Below are 12,609 nucleotides of genomic sequence, written 5' to 3'. Positions count from 1 at the left end.
CCCTCTTGTAATTGAAATATTTGAATGTAGAATAATAGAGAATTCATCCACAAACTCATAGAGGTATTCCACATCAAAATCGGAATCCAGTAACTCGAGTTGTGGAATCTGGAAGTGCATTTTTGGGTTCCCATTCTGGAAGCCATTGGAAGTACGGAATAATCTGACATGTGAATGGGCTAAAATTTTGACCCTCTTGTAATTGAAATATTTGAATGTAGAACAATAGAAAATTCATCCACAAACTCATAGAGGTATCCCACATCAAAATCGGATCCCAGTTACTCAAGTTATTGAATCTAGAAGTGCAGTTTTGGGTTCCCATTCTGGAAGCCATTGGAAGCACGTATTAATCTGACATGTGAATGGGCTAAAATTTTGACCCTCTTATAATTGAAATATTTAAGTATTGAATAATAGAGAATTCAACCACAAACTCATAGAGGTATCCCACATCAAAATCGAGTCCCAATAACTCAAGTTATGGAATCTAGAAGTGCAGTTTTGGGTTCCCATTATGGAAGCCATTGGAAATACGGATTAATCTGACATGTGAATGGGCTAAAATTTTGACCCTCTTGTAATTGAAATATTTGAATGTAGAATAATAGAGAATTCATCCACAAACTCATAGAGGTATCCCACATCAAAATCGGAATCCAGTAACTCGAGTTATGGAATCTGGAAGTGCATTTTTGGGTTCCCATTCTGGAAGCCATTGGAAATGCGGATTAATCTGACATGTGAATGGGCTAAAATTTTGACCCTCTTGTAATTGAAATATTTGAATGTAGAATAATAGAGAATTCATCCACAAACTCATAGAGGTATCCCACATCAAAATCGGAATCCAGTAACTCGAGTTATGGAATCTGGAAGTGCATTTTTGGGTTCCCATTCTGGAAGCCATTGGAAATGCGGATTAATCTGACATGTGAATGGGCTAAAATTTTGACCCTCTTGTAATTGAAATATTTGAATGTAGAATAATAGAGGGTTCAACCACAAACTCATAGAGGTATCCCACATCAAAATCGGGAAATTTTAACTCAAGTTATGGAATCTAGAAGTGCAGTTTTGGGTTCCTATTCTGGAAACCATTGGAAATACGGAATAATCTGACATGTGAATGGGCTAAAATTTTGACCCTCTTTTAAAAAAAACAAATTAAATTTAGAATATTAAGAAGTTTAACCACAAATTCATTAGGCTATCCCCACGCCCAAATCGAGATGCAATATGTCAAGTTATGGAACCTGGAAGTGCAGCTTTGAATTATTACATTTTGGTTCTTTGGAAATCTTTAAATTTATTTTGTACTAGCCCTAGTTAGAAAAAGGTATATTTATACAAACGAAATTGGGTTATCCAACACTTGAAATTCAATGAGAAAAATGACCATTTTACTGTCAAACGCAGTATCTCTGACTTTCTTGTCAAAAAAAAGCTGCAATTAAAAATAAGGTCCTAAGAGCGATTATTATAAAAAGTTTTATTTGCCTTTCTTAAGCTTTGTTTTTCCTAATATAATTATTACTAACGAGGCGAAATCTTTCGTAATAATGACGCGATACAACTTTATGAGTGTCATGGAGGATCTGGCTGTGGAGTTTACCGTGAGCAAGGAGCGTCACCAACGCTTCATCCACGACTCGCGCATGATATCTTTGGCCATTCAGCAGCAGTTGCACAGTGATGGTGCGGTTTTTCAAGACTACTTGGGGCAGCTCCACAAAACGGGTAAGTAGGGTGATACGATTCTCTTTCAAATCCCTAGCCATGATCCCATCAATTGTAGCCGCACATGTGAATAACTTGAGCCTGGACATGCCTCTTAACTTCGACATCTTCCTGCCCATCCGCCTGCCGGTCGCAGTGGTGCCCAGCTACGATAAGGATCGCCGCAGTGTGCGATTCACCAGGGCCAACTATCGCCACCCATTCTTCTTCGGCAATGCGCTGAATGCGAAGAGCATGAATCTCCTCCTCAAGCGTGAGCTCCAGGTGGCCATATCCAGACTTAAGAGTGTGACCTCCTCCTGCACCAAGAGAGTGTACGATCTCAAGTACTCGGTGCTGAGCTTCAACCGGGTGCCCTTCGTCCACCAAGTGGTGGCCATGGAGCGCTACTGCAACCGGCAGCGTTTCATCCGCTTCGACTTTGTCCTGGCCGTGGAATTCGATGGCGCCGAGTTGCCTCTGCCGCCGTACTTCGGCGCATTTATTGGTCATCGTTGGATTGCCTATGGAATGCTGACCCTCGAAGGCGATCCCAATCGGGCGGAGTGGGCCATTCTGGTGCCCAAGCTGCAGGACTCGTCGCCGGGCGACTGCCTCATCGCCCTCAACTGCATGATAATGCTGTTCCGCCTGATGAGCGCCCAGCAGTGCCACTGCTTCGCCCTGCCCGCCTCCGTCAAGTTCGCCTTCGTCATGGCCGCCGAGGAGAGGGGTCTGGACTTCCAGCGCATGAGCATCGCCGACTTGACAGTCACGGTAAGTTGAAATATATATTATTTTAGCAATTAAAACATAACTTATTGTATTTTTATAAGTTCGTTAATTTTACTTAGTACTAGTGGTTACTTTGTTTCTAATTCATTAACATCCCTGGTAATACACGTTCGCTTGCAGACCCTTTTCCACCAGGTTTTCGGGACCATGTACCAGGCTGTGGCCAGGAACACCCGGGGCGACGAGGCCACCCGGAGCAGCCGCCTGATGGCCATCCGGAAGCAGCAGCTGCGCGCCAGAGGCATCTACGCCATGATGGCGGATGCAGTGCTCCGCAACTCGATCGCCAGCGAGTTCGTCAACGCCTTCTTCTGGCACATCCACATCTCGCCGCCCCCCGACTGCTTCTACCAGTCCCTGGTCGAGGTAAGGAACACCGATGCCCCCTTGAAGAGGAAGCGGAGCACCTCTTGAAGTCGAAGTCCTAAGCCTGCAAAGTTAAATTGACCAGAACGAGGGGGCAACACACATGGAAAACAACCCCAAGGACTGGCTTCCCTTGTTGATTTTTTGAAATTTGAGCACTACTGTAAATTGGTCGAGCAGTTTGTGGGAATCCCCTATTTGCCCCGCCACCGTCTTAGTGTCAAATCTCGGTAATTGTGCAACTTTAATGCCAAAAAAAAACAGAAAACAAGTGGAAATGTCGGAGGAGAGCTCACACAGATACAAAATACACACAGGGAAACACAGACAGAGACAAAAGTTAATAAAAGCCAACTAAAAACTAAAGCCGAGTTGGGCTACGTGTCCCTGTTTTGACTTGCCCCCCCTAGAAAACCCTCCCCTGGAAAACCCCCCTTGTTTACGAGGGGGAAAAAGTTAAATTGCAAATAGCTTGGGCTGGGCTTAGCCCGGGAGGCGTGGCAGTCAGGAGGGGCGGTGGGCGGTGGGAGGTGGGCGACATGAAATTTTAGAAAAATTTGCTGTTATTGTTCGGGCAAAACAAAAGGGGTAAAAGGCTTTCGCAGAGCTGGCAAAAAAGGATGGTTTTCGGGGCTCGGGTTCGGGTTCGGAAAATAGGTGGGTCTTCTCGGGGGTGGAGTCGCATTAAACGGAAAGACACAAAAAGTTTACCCGAGTCGAGTCTCGGGGCCGGAGGAGCATAAAGATTTCCAGCGCTTTTGACATTTCATTGTTGTCAACTTTTAACTAGTTTTTTATGTAGTCATTATTTTAAAATGCAAATCGCCTACAACTGCCAGCAAAACATACACACATTTATAGCGTAGTTGTCCTTCCAGAATTGTTTCGATTTAATCTGCCCCATATCAAATGCCTTTAATTGCATTTCGTAGATACGAATTTGTCATACGCCTGGGCAAGTGGCAAACAGATTTACTGCATCCATCGTTGAGTTAATCTGGTTAATTCACTGCGATTGCCAATCGAACAGTGTTTATTGCATTTTCCACTTTTCGTTATTTTAATTGCATTCCCAGCTCTCTTTCTGCACTCAAAGTTCTTGTGCATTGATTGCCAATAAATAAACTGAAAATGAAGCCCGCAGCTGTACGAGAAAATCATTTTCCGACTTGGCAGAGGAAAATAAGATACTTCTTTTAGGACATCATAAAATTATATTAAAAGCGAGGGTTGTACAAAAAATCTGATGAAAGTTCCCCCAGCATCAATCACTTTATTTTGTTAGAAAAATGTATTTTCAAACTTAGATTAAATTGAAATTTAAGTTCAAGTGCTTTTATCACCATTTCCTCTTTGTTGAGCTCCACAATTTTCCCCCACAAAGTAGTGCACAAAAGAAAAGCGATGTCTTTGGGGGAAGTTGGTATCTTTAATCAAAAAATAATTATGAGTGACAGGGGGAGTGGGGTGTAGTGTGTGTGGGTGTCTGGGAAATTACATTTGAATTATGACAAAAATGAAAACGGAACCCCCCGCCAAAAGTGATGTGCAGCAAATGAGCTAAGCGACGGCCAAGCGAAATTCAAGTGGGGCGCTGGGCGAAAATTTTGGGCCAATGTAGGGGGAGTGGCCATCACAAACATTACAAGCAGAACAGCCGCAATTTACGCAACAAACAGAACGCTGAAAATTGTTCCAACGCGGCGAGGACAACGGCAGGACCTCAAGCTGGAGAGGATGGAGCTCGGCAGCTGGGAAGCCGCAACAGGGAACTGGGAACTGGAGAGCGACAAAAGTTTATGCGAAAAACAGACAATTAATTTGTTTTGCAGCTCGAAAAGAGACACCAGGACTCTGGACACCAGGACACTGGACACCAGCAAAGGGACAAACCATTTCGTGCTCGTTGGCAAAGAAAATTTACGTGCCGAAGACAATTGGGACCCCAGCATTGGCAAAAGAAGCAGGATACGGATTCGGATCCTCAGACGGGGGACGAACGTTGGCACTCGGTGGAAATGGCCAAACATTTTACGCTTTCTGTTTAATTAAAATTGCAACAGGCTACAACATTGTCCTTAAGGCAGCAACAGGAGAACAGCAAAGCAGAAACCGGAAAGGATCACAGAAAGAAACAAAAAACTAAGCTTTTTTTAGAAACTGATATTTAAAATAAAAAAATATATTCTATTAATAGAACAACTTTAAAAATAAAAATAAGGGTAAGCTTAAATGTTTAAAATATTTTGTATTTTATTATTCGGTATTTAAGAAACTAACTCGAGTAATATACCATCTTGAAAGTGGTATGTTATTTCAAGCACTCAAATCATCTTGGTTCAATAATTATTTATATTTTCCTAAACACTTTCTTTAGAAAATAAAAATCTGAATATTCCGCTTACAATATCCGTTTAAAATTGTTTCCTGTGCAGCAAAGTCAGCGTTTTTCAATTAAGCTTGCATTTCATTTAATATGGGAAAAAACTACAACATTAGTTGGCTGCCCTTTGCGCTTTGCCGGATATTTTCTGTTTGTGTTTATCCAGTTTTCCCCTATTTGCTTTTGCCGCTGCCAAAGGAAAAGCACTCCCAGCTGGCTTTTGTTTTTCTTCTGCGCCAGGAAAACCTTTTATAGCGGTTATTAAATTGCGCTTTAAGTGCCAAACTCGAGGTAAACTATTCGCCACATCCCAGGCGAATGTTACCTGCCCTCCGAAGATCCAGATCCAACTTCAGCTCCTCCTCGAAATCCGCGTACGTGTTGGCATATCAATTCACGTTACGAACCGAATAACTGCATGCATTCATTTGCGCCAAGGAATCCTGCTCGTATCGAAAGCAGGATTCGCCTGGGGAACCGAGAGCAGGGAGGGTGCCATTGCCCGAAGCGTGGACAGGATGGCGGGGACACGCTTCCATTGGCACTGTCATATAACCCGGTGCACAGTGTATCACGTTCCAGTCATTTGGTGGCTGCCACTTCATAATTCAATAAAACAATAAAAGCAAAATCCTTACAAATTACAGCAATCAAATCATACGAGTCGCATGGGCGACAGTGATGAGAGGACAGATGTCCTCAGAATATTTAAAAAATAAATTTATTTACATATGTCAATTTAGTAATCGAAATGAACCTTCAATATGGTATCCTGTCCTATATATTACCTTAAATTTCCTGGAACATTATTCGGAAATTATCAAAAAAATGCTACTCTAACTACCCAAAGGATTACTATTATTATAATAATAAACACTAGCCTACAAACAATAAAATTGATTTTATTAATTGCAATTTAAGGCTTATCTAAAAAACATATACTCCGCTCTATCCGATTTGTAACCCATCAAAAAGCCAAGATCCTGAAAAATGCCAAGAGAGCACCTCTCAGAACAGTTGGAGGGAATGCGCCCCGAGCATATTTCCATAAATTGGTCACAATTTGCTATGCGCAGCAGCAGCACAAACAAAGCCCTATAACCGGGAAAAGGACGAGGCACACTCACATAAGCACTTGCCGCGACATGGCAGCCGTTAAGGGATGGGGACGCGTCGTCCAAAATTATGACGCCAAGGATAATCGTAGGGGAGGTAGTGGTTCCCACTCCGCCAGGGAATACGTGAGGCGACTCCGCTCGCCGGAGGACAACACTATAGCCACCCGGTACGTGGCCAACCAGTTTAAATTTCTATTTCTCTATGCAATGCTTTATTCATGCGACCACCGCTGTTCATCTCAAAAAGCATGGGTGCGTGGATAAAATGTGAGTTTGACAAATGTTTTTGGCATATGCGTTGCGCCTTTCTTGGGCGATCGTAGATGCTCATTTCCGGCCAAGAACTGGGCATTTACGATGGCACTCCACTTTGGAAGGGGGTCTACAATTTGTATATGGAGTGCACGTTGGGTCCGTGCTGCACCATGGCGTCCTTGTGCACCTGGTACTGGAGCTCCAGGTCCCCAAGCTGCAGCAGCTCCTTCATCTGAGTGCCAATGGACAGGATGGCTTTGGAGTTCCGCGAATCCTTGGTCCAAAGGGCTGTGAGCAAAGGATACTTGTGGTAATAACTTATAAGGGGAAAGTAATCGTATACCCACACAACTTATTAGCCTTATTGCGGACGTTGATGACCACTCCACATATCTCCTCCGAAAACTGGAAGCACTCCCCAATCATGCACAAAAGCTAAAGGATAATATTTATATACATAACACATTCGTCTTAATTTTCTGGTATGCTATGGAGTCTCACCAAGTCGTGCCACAACTTATCTATAAAGCCCCTGGAGGCCTTGTCTAAGAGCATAATCCAACGACCGCCCTCCTTGTTAACATCATCCTCCCACATGGGACTGCAAGGGGAAGACATTTGGAGGGCTTCAATATGTAGCTAAGGGGAGCCCAACTCACCGTACACCTTCCTTAAAGACCATATAGTCGTTAAAGATCTTCAGATCCGATGGCGGCTTGACGAAGTAGTACACACTGGAGCAGGGAATTGATTTAGAAGCTAGTTAAAGGAATTGAAACCTTATGGCTGACCTGAAGAAGTCCTCCACAGTATTGAAACTGGTCACATCGCTGAGCATTTCGGTCCAGCTCTTAGTGCGATCGTTCTCCCAGTGCCAAAGAGTCCAAGTGCGCTCCAGTGGGTGCTTCATGGCCAGGTCGTAGTCGATGAGGCTCATCAACCGGTTTAAGGAGGGCATCTCCTGCTCATCGCCGCTCATTAGATCGACACCATCATAAACGGCCAGACTCTGTTCCCAGTCGTTGGGTTCGCCATAAGGCACCCATTCTGTTTCCGGAAAAGTTCAAAAAATGTAGCCACGAAAATTGACCGGAAAACTCACCAGTTTCCCCAGCATTTTGCAATCCGTTGCTTTCAAAGCCGGTGTACACCATAGTTTTTTTTTATTCAATTCGATAAGCGAACTTTTTATGTTAGTTTTCTCGTTTTATTTTACTAAAAAACTCCTTGAATAGTATATTGTCTCGTGCAAAGTATAAGCGTTAATGGAAATTTGAGGAAAATCACTTAGCACTTTGACAATTTCAACATGACAGCAAAGGCGTTGCCACCTTGCTTTTCAAAATTCAATCGATAGGTTTTGTAGTGTGACCGAATCGGGAATTGCATACAACAAAGTTCTTGGACAAACGCAGAAAAAAAAGTGTTTTTTTTGTATGTATAAAATTGTTACAGATTGATTTTAAGAATTTTTAAGCAAATTTCTTCCTTCATAATGAAGAGCTAAAATAGGTATTCAATTTTTACAAAGTTTTCTCAGTTTAATAACTACTTTAAGCTTACTGTACAGAACTGAATGATCACCAATCCTACCAAACATATAGTAATAATTCTCAACACCTTTCTCATTTAACTCAGATAAAAGAACAGCTTGTCAGGATCCTTAAATGAGATAATCCAAACCAGGAAAATTGAATCCAAGTTGTAACCACTCCATTCCAACACACTCAAATATTGCAATCCCGTTCGCACATTTCGGTTGCAAAATCAAATTGAGTCGGTTAAGTACAGCCCCCGAGGGTCTATCAATTGAGATGTCACGCTAATAAAATAAAACGCCACCGAGCATACGATAAATGCACGAAAATAATAAAATGTGACTCAAATGAGCGACGGCGACAGCAGCCACAGACACAGTTGGCAGCCGGAAAGGATCCGATTGGGCATGGAGATGGCGATGGAGAGTCCCCCTTCTTGTCTGCTCCTTGGGGCTGCTCCTTGTGCAACAGTTTGGCCTGCAGTCAATAATCGAAATCGACTTGGGCTTGTGGCAATAAAAATTTGTCTTCGCCGCTTAAGTTGTGCGCCTTGTTGCACACAAGGTCCTGGTTTCCACAGGACTCCACCCCCCGCCATTTCCACGCCCCTGCCGGCGGTGCAGATAATAAAATATGTGAGTCGCTACGCGGCAGCTCCTTTGGCGTTGGCAAAGTAGCTTTGGGCCCTTGTAATGTGCACCATTTGTTGCGCGGCTGGTGGTGCGGTGGCTCCAACTCCGACTGCGACTCCAAAGAAAGATGCACCTCCTCGCCATCTCCGTCTACGTATCCTGCTTCTCGGGTGAGTTATGCCGGCCAAGTTGGGAACAAAAGTGTTGGCACTGCTCCTCGGTCTTAGTTTTCGCCGCCAAATAAGTTGCCAGTCCCAATTTATTTAGAAATTCTATTTATTTTGGCTCTGAAGCAGCTTTGTCTGCTGCTGCAACCGGGAAATCGTAAGAAAAGCTAAAAAAAAATGTGTCCTTAATTGGTAGAACAAATTAAGACTCGGAAGGTAAAAGTAATTGTGAAATTCTACAGGGGATTTTCTTGCGTTCCTGCCCACTTGGCTTATAACCCTTAATAACTTCTCGTGAACTTGAATATATTTATGTAAATTAAGTTCAGTTCATAGCCTTTTACTTTAATCCTTCATAAAACAAAACAACTATGTTCTACCTATTTAAGATTGGAAAAATTAAATAATTAGTTTAAGTATAATTTGACATTTTAATACAATTTCCCATTAAGTATATTAAGCTTAATACATTTTCTAGATTTCACGAAAGAACCTAGGTATTAAACACGAATGTTCTAAGGGTCTCTATCCTAAAAAGTTTGCTTTTGGAGTTGCTTTCCATAAATTCCAGAAAAGAAAAACTTTAATTTCAACTCTTTCGGGTACTCCCTACCCATTTAAGTCCCGGCAAACGCTTAGCTATGCTTTGTTGGATTTGACTTTGTGCTGCGCTTCTCAGGTGGCACTTTGGCGTATACGCAATATTTTACAGCTTTCTGCACTTTGCTAGCTGTGCTGAAAATACATGGTCAGTAAATCTTTTAAAATATTGTAATGTTGAGGGAGAGCCCAGAGACGGAGGGGATAGCTCACTACCAGCTTAAGCGCTCTGAGTGCCAGGGCCGTAAAAACGCCCACAAACTGCCGGGGAAGTTGGAGGGGAAAGCGCGTAAATGGAGCATTCTACAAGGATTCGAGGAGCCGAGGAGCTGAGGAGCCAAGCAGCCAGGACCTCATCTTGAGGCAGTTCTGCGCAGACAAGCGCATGCAAGAAATGAAAATGATTTGAGGCATTATGCCCGCTCCGGTTTCAGCCCGCTTCTCAGCCCGTCATTTCTGCTTTCGCTTCCGTTCGACTGTCTGTTCTTTATTCGTCCTGCCTTCCTTTTTTTGGCTACAAAATTGCTTTGCTCCTGCTCCATGTTGATTGTAAAAGATTTCAGTGCTGAGAGCACAAAGCATGCGATGATGTACGGAACGGCGCACGTCGTACATTTTGCACCTTGAAGTGGCAAGAGGAGCAGGGACTCCGCCACTCCGGCCAGAGACAGCCACATAAAACAATAAAAAGCCATGGCAAGTGCCGAGGATGGGTGGCGACAACACATCCTGCAGCACCTTGAGGCCAACCCGGCTGACAGCAGCTTCCGGCAGCCCCCAGTCCGTCTGGCCCATCTGCCACGCCCCCAGTTGTCTTTTGGCCCGAACGCCTCCTCTCACCTGGACAAGAAAGTTACAGGTGCAAGAGGCTAAGGTATGAGTACAGTAGAGGAAAAGCTTTTAGTAATTGCGGTAAATGATTGTTAAATTTCCCATTATCTTAAATCGTTTCTAAGATAGTTACCAAAAAATTAAATTTTATAACCATAACATAAGAAAAAGTTTTTAATATTTGTTATATGTTTTATATACACTAAAAATACTCCAGTTTTAAAAGAAGGGAAAATGTTATGTCGGTGTCATAAAGGTTTTCTATAATTTTAGATTAGAGCAAACCACATTTTTGAGTAATCAATAACTAGAGAATCGAATATTATGATGATACGTAACTTATAAATTACAATATAATAAAAGTTTACAGTTTTTTCTTTACGCAGCATATAGATAAGTAAAAAAAGGACTACTTTCTGCTGCTATTACTTTAACCATGGCTGTGTGTGTATATGCCTGTTTGCGGTGCTAAATACTTTGGACCAAGACGCCTCTGGGCGCTGGCCACCCCAACTTGGGCCGCGGCTGGAGCCATAGCTTCCATATCTTTGAAGCCGGAGCTCGGGGCCAGGTGAAAGTCATTTCACGCTGTGTGTAGCGCAAAAGATTAAAATAATAGCAGCGCGTAAATTAAACAACCCGTTGGAGCTGAAGAGTAGGTGCCAGATGGGGATTTTAGGTGCGGGATGGAATACGGAAAAAAGGGAGAGTGGTGTAAGGGTTTAGGGATGTGGAGACGCAGAGCCATTGAAGTGGCAGCCATCGAGCGGTGCTGCAGGACCTGCCACATTGCCACCTCATTGCCATCGCTTGCCTTTGTTTAGGGCTGCGGTCTGGGCTAAGACGCTTACCTGGCGCACCTCACCCCGCCTGCAGATGTCCTGGTCCTCGTCCTCGTCCTCCTCCTCCAGGACATTGCCAGCATTGCGTTGTCAGCACTTCATTTTGATCCAACATGCCGCGTGCTTCACTTAATGCGACGACTGCCAGCAGCCCGCATTTCTGAGGGGGTTGGCATACCATTCGGAGGGTTGAGAATGGTAGGAGGGTAAAAAAGCTCGCTTCTTCATCATGCACATAACTACAAAGGCGGCTGCATTTCCTTGGCGAGCGCAAAAAACTTTCAGCAGGCGGCAGAAATTAAATGAAGGGGAAGTATATCTTGGAATAGTCGGTAAGCTTGGTAAAAAAACCTTTGCTTCTCTTACATTTTTGACGGTGGTTTTCAAGGTCCTATACCTGGGCTTTTGCCTTTTTTTCTGCCGGCACTTCGCCGACACACGTACAGTAAAGAGGGTCCTGCAGCGCAGTTTTTATTATTTTATTTTTATTAAGCGTTATTATTGCTTAGCGTTTTTGTATTATTATAAAAAGGGAAATAATACTAGACCACTTATTGCAGTGCAGGTAAAATATATATTTTACTATAATTGAAAATGAAGATCGTTCCCAATGTGCTTACCTGAGGAACCACCTCGCCCCCGACACCTTTTGTCGCCTGGCAGCCGCTGAGCACCACGCGTCGCGAATGCGTGCGTATAGCGCTCCTGCAACTACGTACTGCTATGTGATATGGGGGTTCTTTAAGCATGGGCCCTGGGAGGGGATGCACTGATGACCTGGGCAGAAGGGGAGGAAGAAAGGCGGACTCAGGATGCAGTGACGCAGTGATGGTTCGTTGGGCCGCTACCTTCGCTGAGTGTTTTGTGGCTTGTCTTCCCTTCTTCCCGTCCCCCTTCCTCTTCGAGATCCTTTGCAGCCGGAGCTCGCTTAATGCTTCATGTTTGCCAGCTTTCAGCTCTTTGTTCCCGTCCGTGTCCTTACTGCTGCTCGTCCTGTTTTTGTTATTACGGCAAGGTACTTTGCTTTTGTTCGATGAAACGTAAAAATAGCAACAAGCAACGAAAACTCATTTTTAGACAATGCCGCATAATTCCAACGCAACGGCGGAGGAAGCCGAAGAGGAAGAAAAGGCAGCAGAATAAGATCCCAACGACTTTTTGTTGTAATGAGGTATTTCCGCTTTGTTGTTACTGCTCATCTTCAGTCCCCCTCTCCCCTTTACCTCTAAACTGTAAACAATTTCTATAAAAAATTCATAGTTGGTTCTCTTTTGATAAATAAAAATCCCATCTAGTCGAAAAGAATAGGTTAATCCTAGAGATAAAGCTGTTCCATAAAGTACAGATCAGTAAAGTACAGAAC

At 43.5% G+C, this 12,609-nt stretch overlaps 2 protein-coding genes across 2 annotated transcripts; one reads left to right on the top strand and one right to left on the bottom strand.

Annotated features, from left to right (window-relative positions):
- Positions 1-1,440: 1,440 nt before the first annotated feature.
- On the top strand, positions 1,441-3,246 carry LOC108034757 (uncharacterized). The gene is made up of 3 exons (XM_017109706.3): positions 1,441-1,740; positions 1,799-2,496; positions 2,635-3,246. The coding sequence occupies exons 1-3, from the start codon at positions 1,563-1,565 to the stop codon at positions 2,926-2,928; spliced, it is 1,170 nt and encodes a 389-aa protein (XP_016965195.1). The 5' UTR covers positions 1,441-1,562; the 3' UTR covers positions 2,929-3,246.
- A 3,324-nt stretch (positions 3,247-6,570) lies between these two features.
- On the bottom strand, positions 6,571-7,914 carry LOC108034749 (eukaryotic translation initiation factor 4E1). The gene is made up of 6 exons (XM_017109697.3): positions 7,739-7,914; positions 7,428-7,683; positions 7,296-7,370; positions 7,138-7,237; positions 6,984-7,071; positions 6,571-6,924 (listed from the first exon to the last, which is right to left on the bottom strand). The coding sequence occupies exons 1-6, from the start codon at positions 7,788-7,790 to the stop codon at positions 6,764-6,766; spliced, it is 732 nt and encodes a 243-aa protein (XP_016965186.1). The 5' UTR covers positions 7,791-7,914; the 3' UTR covers positions 6,571-6,763.
- Positions 7,915-12,609: the final 4,695 nt, after the last annotated feature.

This window comes from Drosophila biarmipes, chromosome 3L, assembly GCF_025231255.1.
Source record: "Drosophila biarmipes strain raj3 chromosome 3L, RU_DBia_V1.1, whole genome shotgun sequence".
Taxonomy (NCBI): domain Eukaryota; kingdom Metazoa; phylum Arthropoda; class Insecta; order Diptera; family Drosophilidae; genus Drosophila; species Drosophila biarmipes.
Note: the sequence above shows the minus strand (reverse complement) of the source record. Positions and strands in the feature narration are given on the sequence as shown.

What these genes read in the sequence shown, in the direction of transcription:
- LOC108034757 (XM_017109706.3), top strand. Translation starts at nt 1,563, where the DNA reads ATGACGCGATACAACTTTATGAGTGTCATGGAGGATCTGGCTGTGGAG. An exon ending in GGGGCAGCTCCACAAAACGG is followed by an intron (nt 1,741 to 1,798) that starts GTAAGTAGGGTG and finishes CATCAATTGTAG; the next exon opens with CCGCACATGTGAATAACTTG. An exon ending in TCGCCGACTTGACAGTCACG is followed by an intron (nt 2,497 to 2,634) that starts GTAAGTTGAAAT and finishes GTTCGCTTGCAG; the next exon opens with ACCCTTTTCCACCAGGTTTT.
- LOC108034749 (XM_017109697.3), bottom strand. Translation starts at nt 7,790, where the DNA reads ATGGTGTACACCGGCTTTGAAAGCAACGGATTGCAAAATGCTGGGGAA. An exon ending in GTCTTTAAGGAAGGTGTACG is followed by an intron (nt 7,238 to 7,295) that starts GTGAGTTGGGCT and finishes TTCCCCTTGCAG; the next exon opens with TCCCATGTGGGAGGATGATG. An exon ending in CAATAAGGCTAATAAGTTGT is followed by an intron (nt 6,925 to 6,983) that starts GTGGGTATACGA and finishes CTTTGCTCACAG; the next exon opens with CCCTTTGGACCAAGGATTCG.